Here is a 13,261-nt window from a genome sequence, read left to right as displayed (position 1 = left end):
AATTTATTTTCACTTTGCCACGAAAGAGTCTTTTATGTTAATCAGTGTCAAAAAAGCCAAATTAAATCCACTAAGATTCAATGTTGTAAAACAATAAAACATGTAAACTTCCATGACGGTTGGGGATGGGGGTGAATACTTTTTCTAGACACTATGCATAGGTTTTAAGTAGATCATTGAACAGGAGACCTTTTCTCCTGCTCTGTAGATGGCGTGTGTTGTGTGATTTGATAGATATAATTGATATACAGGCTCAATTTATTTCATTTTTCCTCTCATTTAGAAGATTCTTCGGGTTTACCTGATCCAGATCTAGTTTTGAAATTTGGACCTGTAAGCAGCACTCTTGGCTTCCTGCCTTGGCACATCAGGCTTACTGAGATTATGTAAGTGCCTTTTGAACTTGATTGACAGACTATTTACAGTTTCTAAAGACGTGGATGCATTCTGATTGAGTTAAAAGTTACGTTCTTCTAAAGCAGAGGGGCTGCTTTCCATGGACGACGTGTACTGTTTTTGATGTACCGTGTCTTAGCAAAATATTTTGTAGGTATTGTCACTGATTACAAGCAGGAAATTTCTTTATACCAGGCTATGGAATAATGGATGGGAACCTGCAAGGCCCCAAAGAGAGGAATTATCATTCTTTCAGGTATTCTGGGATAGGATATACTGTTGTGTTCCTACATTCTTTAGGTGTAGGGCGGGGGTTCCCACCCTTTTTTATCCCATGGACCCCTACCATTAACTGAGGGGGTCTGTGGATCTTAGTTTGGGAACTCCTGTGTGGTAATGAAAGGATGATAGTGTTAAACATTGGCAGACAGCAATGATGTGAACTGTTCTTTGGGTGGTATTTTGTAATACAAGACCACATGCACGCTCAGCAGCAAGGATTGGCATTAAGTTATTGAATTAGATCAGAACTCTGAAGTTGTGGAGCTAGTTATGGATGGTGATGGCTAATTGGAGTGGTGGGTGGCCCAAATCCAGTGAGGGGATATAAAGGGTAGAATTGATGGGAAAGTGGGGAGATTGGGTTCCAAAGGAAAAATTAATGGGTGAAAGATTAGCTTCATTTGTCACATATAGTGAAATGTGTCATTTGTGTCAGATCAAATGAGCGAGGATTATACTGGGCAAGTGTCGCCATGTGTCTGGTGCTAACATTAACATGCCCACAACTTACTCACCCTAACCCGTAAGTCTTTGGAATGTGGAGGGAAACTGGAGCACCGAGAGGAAACCCACAAGGTCATGGAGACAGCATGTAAACTCCATAGAGACAGCAGTGTGAATTAAACCCCAAACTTCTGATTGCTTGCACTGTAAAGTGTAACGCTGATGACTGCTACCATGCTGCCTTAAACTGAGTGGGAATATGTGTCAGCATACTGATAATGGGTTAAATGGTGGCCTCTGTTGTGAGAACATTTCAAAAACGTGGTAGATGGAGTGAAATGTGGAAAAGCTTGGGGTTATCCACTTCTGGTAGGGGAAAAGTAAAACAAGTTGAATATTATTTAAATGTGATTGGGTTATGTTGATGGTCAAGAAGAATTGGGTGTTCTTGTGTGCAAGCCACTGAAGTAAATGTACAGGTGCAGCAGGTAGTTCAAAAGGCCAGTGATGTGTGAATTCTTAAGTACAAAAGGATTACAAGAGTAAACACACACAAAATGCTGGAGGAGCTTAGCAGGTCAGGCAGCATCTGTGGAGAAGAATTGAGGGTCGACGTTTCAGGCCGAGACCATTCATCACGACATGGTGACACAGGACAAGATAGTTCAAAGTCAGCATGGTTTCCTTCAGGGAAAATCCTGCCTGCCGAACCTGTTGGAATTCTTTGAGGCGATTACAAGTAGGATAGATAAAGGGGATGCAGTGGATGTTGTCTATTTGAACTTTTGGAAGACCTTTGACAAGTTGCCGCACATGAGGCTGCTTCCAAGTTAAGAGCCTATGGTATTACAGGAAAGTTACTAACATGGTTAAAGCATTGGCTGATTGGTAGGAGGCAGTGAGTGGGAATAAAAGGATCCTTTTCTGGTTGGCTGCCAGCGACTAGTGGTATTCCTCAGGGGTTGGTGTTGGGACTGCTTCATTTTATGCCGGATATAAATGATTTAGGTGATGGAATAGATGGCTTTGTTGCCAAGTTTGCAGATGATACGAAGTTTGGTAGAGGGGCATGTAGTGTTGAGGAAATGGGTGGGATGCCAAAGGACTTCTGGGCAAGAAAGTGGCAAATGAAATACAATGTTGGAAAATACATGGTCATGCACTTTGGTAGTAGAAATAAATGTGCAGACTATTTTCTAAACGGGGAGGAAATCCAGGAATCTGAGATGCAGAGGGACTTGGGAATCCTTGTGCAGAACACCCTGAAGGTTAACTTGCAGGTTGAGTCAGTATTCATTTCAAGAGCTCTAGAATACAAGAGCAAGGATGTATTGCTGAGGTTTTAAAAGGCACTGGTGAGGCCTCACATTGAGTATTGTGAACAGTTTTGGGCCCCTCATCTTAGGAAAGATGTGCTGGCATTAGAGAGATTCCAGAGGAAGTTCACAAGAATGATTCCAGGAATGAAAGGGTTAGCGAACGAGGGATGTTTGATGGCTCTGGGTCTGTACTCGCTGGAATTCAGAAGGATGAGGGGGGATCTCATTGAAGCATTTTGAATGTTGAAAGACCTAGACAGTAGATATGGAAAGGATGTTTCCCATGGTGGGAGAGTCTCGGACGAGGGCATAGAGGGGCACCCTTTCAAAACAGAGATGTAGAGAAATTTCTTTAGCCAAAGGGTGGTGAATTTATAGAATTTGTTGCCACATGCAGCTGTGGAGGCCAGGTTGTTGGGTGTATTTAAGGCAGAGATTGATAGGTTTTTGATTGGACATGGCATCAAAGGTGACGGGAAGAAGGCCTAGAACTGGGGTTGAGGAGGAGATAGGAAAAAAGGATCAGCCATAATTGAATGGCGGTGCAGACTCGATGGGCCAGATGGCCTAATTCTGCTCCTATGTCTTGTGGCCTTATGGACGTCAGGACCCAACATCAATTCCAGCGTCTACAGAATCTCTTGTACTTCCTACAGGAATAAAGATGATGTATTGCAATCAGATGAAGCTTTGAGACCATATCTGGAGCAATGTGCATAATATCAGTTTCTTTTCCTAGTGAAAGAAAGGATGTGTGGGGTATTCTCCAAACCGGGTCCCAGGAAGGCAGGTCTGACTATGAAAGGGGAATGAGTGGGTCGGGTCTGTATTCTCTGGTGTTTAGAATAATGAGAGGTGACTTTGGTAAGACATACCAAGTTCTAAGGCTTAACAGGGTAGATGCATAAATGCTTTTTCCCCAACTTGGCAGTCCAGAACGTGGGTGGCATCATAGTATATCGCATTCACTTTACAGCGCCAGCAGTCACTGACCAGGGTTCGTTGCATGCGACTGAGTGTGAACGTTTCTTCCTGTGATTGCCTACTTTTCCAGATGTTCTGTTTTCTCTCATGTGCCAAAGATGTACAGTTGAGTGTAGGGTTAGTGAGTTGTGGGCATGCTATGCTGGTGGTGGATGCACGGAGACCCTTATGGGCTGCCCCCAGCACGATTCTCACGCTGTGTTACCCATTGACAAAAAACAACACATTTCACTGTTTTGATGTGTATGTAAAAAATAAAACTAATCATAGTGGTCAAAGTTTCAAGTTGGATCTCTCAAGATTATGATGAAGAGAGACCTTTTCACTGAGGATGGTGAATCATTGGAATTTTTGATCAGTGGTTTAAGGTTTAGTGATTGATTGAATTCACGTACCTCTGAGTGAAGAAGTTTTTGCTCATGTCCCCCTTAAATTATTCACCTTGAACCTTGATCTCTAGTTGTAATCCCACCCAAAGGAAAGAGTCTACTTGCACTTACCCCATCTCTGCTCCCCATAATTTTTGTATACCTCTAGTCTTTGTAATGTAGAAGATTGAGAGGAGATTTCATAAAGTCCTAACCTATTCAATCTTTCCTTGTAACTCAGGTCCTCCAGACCTGGTAACATCCTTGTAAAATTTCTCTACTGTTTTAACACTATTTACATCTTTCCTGTAGGTAGGTGACCAAAACTGCACACAGTACTCCAAATTAGGCCTTACTAATGTCTTGTACAACTTTAACTTGACATCCCATCTCTTGTACTCAGTATTTTGATTTATGAAGGCCAATGTGCCAAAAGCTTTCTTAATGACCCTATCAAATAAAATCAAGTTTAATTGCCATTAAGAACCATGCATGGATACAGCCAAACGAGAGAGTGTTCCTCGCGGGCCAAGGTACAACAGCATACTCACACATTCAAAGTATCGGGGGGGGGGGGGGAAGAACATAATCACATAAGAAAGCATGTTTTTAGTCCAAGACGCTGAGCGACAAGTACTGCAAATTGCTGGTTCCCGGCAGTCCAGCCTGTAATTCCACTGATACAACAATGGAGAGCAGCACTGACAGGAGAGGCCAACCCCAACGGAGCCTGGACGCCGCTCTACAACCGAGGCAACACTGCTGTCTCACCGCCTATCTTAAGCACCAAGAGCAAGGGAAACAGACCTACCAGAATGAATGTCCAACAGGATCTTGCGTTCGTAAAAGAAACGACCAAGACAGTCACTCACGGCTTCATAACATATCACCTTTGCGCCAACTCAAATGCACCAGCTCTGGTGCCTCCAAGTAGAAGGCAGCAGCGTGGTCTGCACCCAGGTCAGCTCTTCCGAACCCAGTCTGACTCCTGCGGCCTGACAGCCCGACTTGAATCCCTTGGCCCGATGTGCCTTCTCTGAACCACCAACTGGCTCTGGCTACTCTGAACAATGAGCAGCTCACCGATGCGCTGGACCTGCTGTACATGTAGTGGAGTCAAGAATAGCCTTACTAAGTATAAAACACATTTAACAAAGAGAAAACATTTGGTGGCCCCCCTCCTCCCCCCGAGAGGCCACTGCATGTATACGTGCCACATCTTACCAGAAGTTCCTGTGACGCCGTTTTCAACAAGTTATGGACCTGTATTCCCAGATCTCTTTGTTCTACCCCATTTCTCAGTGTCCTACCATTCACTGTGTAAGGCTTATCCTGGTTGAAGTGTAACACCTTGCGCATGCCTGCATTATATTCCATCTGCCATTTTTCAGCCCATTTTTCCAGCTGGTCCAGATTCTGCTGCAAGCCATGATCGACTTCCTCGCTGTCCACTACACCCCCAAACTTGGTGTCATCTGCAAATTTGCTGATCCTGTTAACCATATTATCATCCAGATCGTTGATATAGATGACCACAGTGGACCCAGCATTGATTCTTGTGGCACTCGATGAGTCGTAGGCCTCCAGTCAGAGAGGTAGCCATCTACTACCACTCTGGCTTCTCCCAGAAAGCCAATGTCTAATCCAATTTACTACTTCATCTTGAATGCTAAGGGAGTGAACCTTCCTGACCAACTTGCCATGTGGGATCTTGTCAAGTGCCGTACTAAAGTCCATGTTGACAACATCCACTACCTTGCCATCATCAACATTACGACTAACTTCCTCGGAAAAACTCTTTAATATTGGTTAGACATTACATATCTCTCATGAAGCCATGCTGACTATCGTTAATCAGTCCATGTCTATCCAAATACTTGTATATTTGGTCCGTCAGAATATCTTCCAATAATTCCCCACTGCTGATGTCAGGCTCACCGGCCTATAACTTCCTGGTTTATTTTTAGAACCTTTCTGCGAGTGCGGGACAACATTGGCTATCCTCCAACCCTCTGGTAAGTTACCTGTTGCTATGGATTTAAATATCTCTGCTAGGCTATGATGTAGCCGCTGAAAATACTCTCCAATACACACTGAAAAGAAGTTTGTCAAAGTGTAAGATGTCTTGCCATTTCTCCGCAAACTCCTTAGGAAATAGAAGTGCTGCTTTGATTTTTTTTTGTAATTGCCCTTGCGTGCTGAGCCCAGAACAGGTCCTCCGAAATAATAACACCGAAAAATTGCTAACCCTCTCCACCTCTGATCCTCTGAGGGCTGGCTCATGGACCTGTAGTTTCCTTCTCCTGAAGTCTATAATCAGCTCCTTGATCTTGCTGGCATTGAGTGAAAGGTTGTTGTTATGACGCCACTCAGCCAGATTTTCAATCTCCTTCCTGTATGCTGATTCATCACCACCTTTGACTCTGCAGACAACAGTGGTGTCATCAACAAACGAGTGTGGCATTGGAGGTGTGCTTAGCCACACAGTCATAAATGTAAAGTGAGTGCTGCAGGGGTCTAAGCACACAGCCTATGCTGATAGAGATTGTGGAGATGTTGCCAATCCGAAATGACAGAGGTCTGCAAGTGGGGAAATTCAGGATCCAATTGCACAAGAAATTATTGAGGCCAAGACCTTGGATCTTATTGATTAGTTTTGAGGGGATGATGGTGTTGAATGCTGAGCTGTTGTCAATAAAGAGTATCCTGATGTAACACACATAAAAGTTGCTGGTGAACGCAGCAGGCCAGGCAGCATCTCTAGGAAGAGGTGCAGTGGACGTTTCAGGCCGAGACCCCTCGTCAGGACTAACCTAGTCCTGACAAAGGGTCTCGGCCTGAAACGTCCACTGCACCTCTTCCTAGAGATGCTGCCTGGCCTGCTGCGTTCACCAGCAACTTTTATGTGTGTTGCTTGAATTTCCAGCATCTGCAGAATTCCTGTTGTATCCTGATGTAAGCATCTTTGATGTCCAGATGTTCCTGGGTTAAGTGAGAGTCAATGAGATGGCATCTGCTGTGGACCTGTTACTCCAGTTGGCAAATTGGAGCAGATCTAAGTTGCTTCTCAGGCATGAGTTGATGTTTCATCACCACCCTCTCAAAGTACTTCATCACAGTGGATGCAAATGCTACTGGATGATAGTCATTGAGGCAGGTCATAACATTCTTAGGCACTGGTATAATTGACGACTGCTTGAAGCAGATAGGTATCACACACTGCTGAAGCCAAAGGTTAAAGGTCTCAGTGAAAACACCAGCCAGTTGATCAGCACAGGTCTTTATTATGTGGCCAGGTATCCCATCTGGGCCGGGTGCTTCTAGTGGGTTCACCCTCCTGAAGGCAGCTGGCATGTTGGCTTCAGAGACAGAAATCCTATGATCATCGGGGGATGTAGGAGTTTGTGATGGTTCCTCCATGTTTTGTGATGGTCAAAATGAGCATAGAAGGTCTTGAACTTGTCTAGAAGCGAAGCCCTGCCACAGCTGTCGAGCATCCTTTGTTGATTCATGTTTGGTCTGGAATTTCCATTTTGCTCATTAGATAGCTTTCCAAAGATTGTGCCTGGACTTTTGTAACTTCCTTGGTCACTAGACTTGAATGCCTCTGATCTGACTCTCAGCAGATTTTGGATCTCATGGTTCATTCCGAGCTTCTGATTCTGGAAGACTCTTGATTTTTGTGGGGATACACTCGTCTACAGCTGTTTAATAAAGTCCATTACAGCCATGGTGTATTCATTCGGATCCCTTGATGAGTCCTTGGACATGGCCCAGTCCACGGTCTGGAAGCAATCCCATAGTCTCTCCTCTGCCTCCCACGTCCAGCTCTTTATCCTATTCTCTGGAGCTTTGCTGTTTAGCCTCTGCCTGTATGCAGGTAAGAGAAGGATAGCCAAGTGATCAGATTTCCCGAAATATGGTAGGTATTCCTTATCTTGGTATAACAATGGTCTAGTATGTTGGGACCTCTGGTGCTACAAGTTGTATGCTAATGGTAATTGGGCAGAGTTTTCTTCAAACAAGCCTGATTGAAGTCTGACTATGATTTCAAATGCATCAGATGGACTTTCTTGTATGGTGATGGCATCATGCAATATCTCATGGCTGGTGGAGGTATGTAAACTGTGGTCAGAATCATGGATGAGAACACTCTCTGGGTAAATAGAACGGTGACATTTGACCGTTAGGTGCCCCGAGTTGGGAGAACCAGTGTTTGACAAAAGTGCCACATTGGAGCACCATTGAGAGTTTTATCATAAAACACATACCTTCTCCTTTTGCCTTTTCCAAATCAGCAGTTCGTTCCTATCTGTAAATCGCGAAGCCTTTGGGTTTGATCGCTCTATCAGGTGTCCCTGGAGAAAGCTACATTTCAGTCAGGCATAGAATAGTACAGGTTCTCATTTCTCTCCAATACAGCAATCTTGCATAGAGGTCCTCAGTTTTGTGCTCCAACGACTGTACATTTGCCAACAAGATGCAGGGTAGAGGAGCCATGACTGGACCCAGCATAACAAATGCTAAAGTCAAGGTTGAAGCTTTGGTAATCAAGCTCAACCAACTACTTCCCTGGGTGTTAAGTCAAAAGGCATGAACTAAGAGAAGTATAATTTGAAAGCAACATCCATCATCAAGGATCCCCATTGTCCAGGCCATACTCTCTTCTTACTCCTACCATCGGGCAGGAGGTACAGGATCCTTGTATAAGAGCTGGAATGTTATGATGAGGTTGTATAAGGCATTGGTGAGGCCGAATCTGGAGTATTGTGTTCAGTTTTGGTCACCAAATTACAGGAAGGATATAAATAAGGTTGAAAGAGTGCAGAGAAGGTTTACAAGGATGTTGCCAGGACTTGAGAAACTCAGTTACAAAGAAAGGTTGAATAGGTTAGGACTTTATTCCCTGGAGCGTAGAAGAATGAGGGGAGATTTGATAGACTATAAAAAATTATGATGGGTATAGATAGAGTGAATGCAAGCAGGCTTTTTCCACTGAGGCAAGGGGAGAAAAAAACCAGAGGACATGGGTTAAGGGTGAGGGGGGGGAAGTTTAAAGGGAACATTAGGGGGGGCTTCTTCACACAGAGAGTGGTGGGAGTATGGAATGAGCTGCCAGATGAGGTGGTAAATGTGGGTTCTTTATTAACATTTAAGAATAAATTGGACAGATACATGGATGGGAGGTGTATGGAGGGATATGGTCAGTGTGCAGGTCAGTGGGACTAGGCAGAAAATGGTTCGGCACAGCCAAGAAGGGCCAAAAGGCCTGTTTCTGTGCTGTAGTTTCTATAGTTTCTATGGATCCCTGGGTCCCACACCATTAGGCTCAGAACAGTTATCGCCCAATAACCATCAAGCTCCTGAACAACACTCACCTTAACTTTGAACTGATTTCCCAGCTTACAGATTGACTTTCAAAGGCTCTACAACTTTTGTTCTTAGTATTTATGTTCTTAATTGCATGGTTTGTCTTTTGCACATTATTTGTTTGTCAGTCTTCGTTTATGTGTAGATTTTCATAAATTCTATTGTATTTCTTTTCCTGTGGCTTGTAAGAAAATGATCTCAAGGTAGTCTATGGTAATGTTATACAAACGTTGATAATACATTTACTTTGACTTTGATTTACCTGTTGGGGACATTGTAGTCTACTGGCGTAGTTTAAATGAGATTGGTTCTTGAAAGGGTTCTGTCGCTGGTGTAAATAATCAGCTGGCAGGCTGGAACAGAGAGTCACACAAAAGTCAAAATCTCTCACATTGCAGCTTCTGTGAGTACATTACGTATTTAAGGAATTGTACTGCATTGAATTCTATTAATGCTTTGCTTGTAGAAACAAAATTCATCTTTTTTCTCCCCCCCTTTTCTCCCTTGTAGATCATTGCCTTCGCACATCAACTTAAGTTATGAAAGGTTTCTCTCTGCCCTCCAGCAGTTTGCAGCCTGTGAGCAGCGTATGGGAAAATGACCGAGTCAGAACGGAATCACTTCCAGGCTTCAGTCAAAGGGACCCAAAGTATACAATGTTTACAAGCACCTGTGAACTATGGAAGCCCAGTTCAGTGTCTTTCGTTAGCAGCTGAGGATAAGAACATGTTTTCTTTGTCCAATTCTTAGTTGTGTAAGTGTCTGTGAGGGTCAATCTGTTATTTAAAGAAAAATGAGCAAGGTTATGTTTGACAATAATTCAGGCTTTTCTCAAATGGGACCTTTTTATATAAAAATGAAGTTGTATTCAAAGAATTATCATTAGACTCCTCCTTGGATGATATGGATGAATAATGTATCTACAATGCCTTGCACTAATTGAGTGTATAATAAATGTATAAAATGATCGTATTCCTATTTTAAAATAACATTTTAATGCAATATGTCGAGTTTTGATCAATTTTAGTTATCCTTCAACAGAATGTGACCTCTGGTGTTCTCTGTAGTTTGTTTTGAAAGCAGCGTCCCCACCCCACACCACCCCATCTTTTCCCACATGCTTTAATAGTACTTGTATGGCAGCTGAGTATTTCAGAGTCAGAGATTGCACTATCTGTTGTGTCATTATGTAGTTTGTACTTGTGTTCTGTGGTGCAGCGGAAAAATCATGGACTAGTTAATATTCATACAGATGTTTTGTAGACTGGTACTAATTTGGTATTAAATGCAGGATGAAACCAAACCAGGGCAAAAATTACCCTTAAATATTGTTGCTATTAAAGCATGACTTTATATTTTATTTTGCTGTTCGCAATCGTTTTGGGACAGATGTATCAACAGATAGTGTTGGGTGACGTGATCTGTTTAAATGCCAAATACTTTATATAAAGATGAATACCTAAGAAAAACATGAAAGAACAAACTTCAAAAGTGAAGCTCACTGGGTCTGTGATCCACTGAAGGGATTGCAACTGCCTCAGTTTTATTTTTTTATATACTGGCATATAAAATATTCAGCTTTTGGTAAAAGTTTTAAAATCTTAAATGATTTGAAGTCCAAACTCAATTTCCTGAAGTGGATGCACTGGTATATAAACTTGTAGTTTGTCATGATACCTTTGACTGAACAATGCAGAGTCGTAGTTTTGCAGTGTTTTTCTGCTGTTGTATGAGTGTTGTAATGCCAATGCTGCTGTGCAAATAGAAATATGGCTTAGACCAGTGTGGAACGGGGAAGCCCGCATCCTTGTGGCTCCTCACAGGAACCGGTATTCCGATCCAACGTTTTGTAAACTGCCACCACAGGGAAGAAGAGCATAGGAATCCAGTGATGTATATACGTCCTTTTGTTTGTTGCACATCCATCCTTAATATTAGGAGACCTGAGGCCATAATTGAGAGTTAAGGGACTAATTGGAAGTGTAACAATTTTGGGATATAGTTCTATATCAAGAGGATATAGTTCTATATCTGGAACAAGGATTAAATAGAACTATGAACAAATGCATATAATATTTTTGTTTTAAAAATTGTTGAATAAAAATAATTTAAGTTTATAAGAAATGGCATTGCCTAAAGAGGGGTCCATCACTGATGCAAGTCAGAAGGCAGAGGTAACTGGCATAAAATAGTAATCCACTTTGCTCAAGGAAAGTTTAAGGCTGCTAACTCAAAAACACAATATTAGCACTTTCAGCCTTAGTTGAAAATCCTGTCAGAGTTCCATGTATACTGATGAAAGGATGGTTTTAGTTTGGTTTTTATTTCCATCTATAGCTTATATACTTGCAAAGAAATTTCCTTTAATCCCACAAATTAACTTTCTCTATTTTGTCATGCAATAACTTAGTGTCATATAGCTTATTTCATAATTACTTTAGATTTTGGGAAGTTCACTAACAGTGCCAATTACACTGAAATCCAGATGAAAATGTCCTCTGAATGTATGAATGACTGAACATTTCTCTCCCAAAACTGGATATTGATGGCACATGTTTCTGTTTATTCGAGGTGTTAATTTCTGACTATTTACACAGAATATATAAAACTTAATAGATGTAACAAAAACACTTGAAATTTGTTATTAGTAAAATATACTGTGGTGTAGATAAAAAAAAAATTCTGGTAGGCAGTATATGAACAGTAGCTTATAAATGTTCTTCTAAATCTATGAATACATTACAACAATCTACTTAATGTGCCTTTTTACTTCATTGTTAGTTGTTGAAACCCAGCATTCGTTATTCTTGTATTATTCCTTGAACTTTTTCTCTTGCCTTGCTGGACTATTTTCAGACATCTAAGAGTGGTGGGGAGTGGTGTGGTGAAATGAAACGAAAGCAAATAATCAAACAAATAAAAAGGACTGACTTATTAAGGGAAACAAATTCAGTAAGAAAAGCTGTTTTGTTTTTAATAAGAATCCAATAGGCACATGGTCATCATTACTGATATTAGATTTTTATTCCAGACTCGTGTTTTAACTTGAATTTGAATGAATAGTTCACTATGATGGGTAACTTCTGATCCCTTGAGACAAAATTCGTATTTTGTATACAACTTCTGCCCTACAGCCTATTGAAAGAGTTACAACAGTAAGGTGTGTTGGGTAGGAAAAAGATGTGTACTACTGACGCCAAAAATCTTGTGTGGATCACAACACCATTTACTGAACAGTAAATACAACGGGACCAGGCCTGAAGTAACCAATATTACTGCCATGTTACTGCCCTCCCAACCATGTGTTTGAGGATATGGTTGCGGTAACACATTAGTTTGAACCAATCCAAGGTATGGATCTCTAATGCAAATGTAATTTGATAAATTTCAATTTGTTTTAAATAATCTGGAAGAGTCAGTATCAATGAAAGTAATCAGGAGATGACCACAAAATATATATTGAATTTACCAGCACCATTTTACCAAAAGCTGGTCAAATCTCTCGAATGTTAGACATTTCACCCAAGTTTTACTTGTTCTTCTCAAAGATGTTTCATGTGCACAAGAAAATAGGCAGCTAGTGGTGGTTTCCCTTTATCTCCTTTATTTACTGTGAGTTAAAATATCAGTTTTCTTCCTAAAGATGTATATATCATCTTGGTATTTGGTCTCTTTCACTAAAGATATAAAATTACACTGAAGGCAATATGCAGAGATGCCAGCATGACTTTGTCTCACGATAACAGATTTTATTCAAAGTGATCTTTGGTGCTAAATGATCTGTGCTGCACCTAGACAAAGGCCATTGTATCCTTTCTGAAGTATGGTGCTTAATGAATGGTATTCCAGATGGGTTCTCAATGCAACTGAAGCACAACTCCATCTTTGTAATCAAACCCCTTGAAATAAAGGCCAATGTTCCGTTATTTTTTTTGATTGATTGTTATACCTGCCTGGTAGCTTTAAATGTTTCATGTACTTGGACTTACAAAATGTTTTTCATTTTGATAGTTCTTAGTATCTCAACATTTGGGGATTTGATTGAACTTTAACTCCATTGGATCTTACAGTTTCCCCATCAAAATTAATCTGTAATAT

At 41.4% G+C, this 13,261-nt stretch overlaps 1 protein-coding gene across 1 annotated transcript in view; it reads left to right on the top strand.

Moving 5' to 3' along the window:
- Positions 1-12,111, top strand: part of nus1 (NUS1 dehydrodolichyl diphosphate synthase subunit) — a 30,451-nt gene extending 18,340 nt beyond the window's left edge. The window contains exons 4-5 of the mRNA XM_072251610.1: positions 284-386; positions 9,674-12,111. Of these exons, the coding sequence (XP_072107711.1) occupies positions 284-386; positions 9,674-9,764 (194 nt within the window). The 3' untranslated portion in view covers positions 9,765-12,111. The remainder of the gene's footprint in view (positions 1-283; positions 387-9,673) is intronic.
- The last annotated feature ends 1,150 nt before the right edge of the window (positions 12,112-13,261 follow it).

This window comes from Mobula birostris, chromosome 2, assembly GCF_030028105.1.
Source record: "Mobula birostris isolate sMobBir1 chromosome 2, sMobBir1.hap1, whole genome shotgun sequence".
Classification (NCBI taxonomy): domain Eukaryota; kingdom Metazoa; phylum Chordata; class Chondrichthyes; order Myliobatiformes; family Myliobatidae; genus Mobula; species Mobula birostris.
This window is presented reverse-complemented; position numbering and strand designations above follow the sequence as displayed.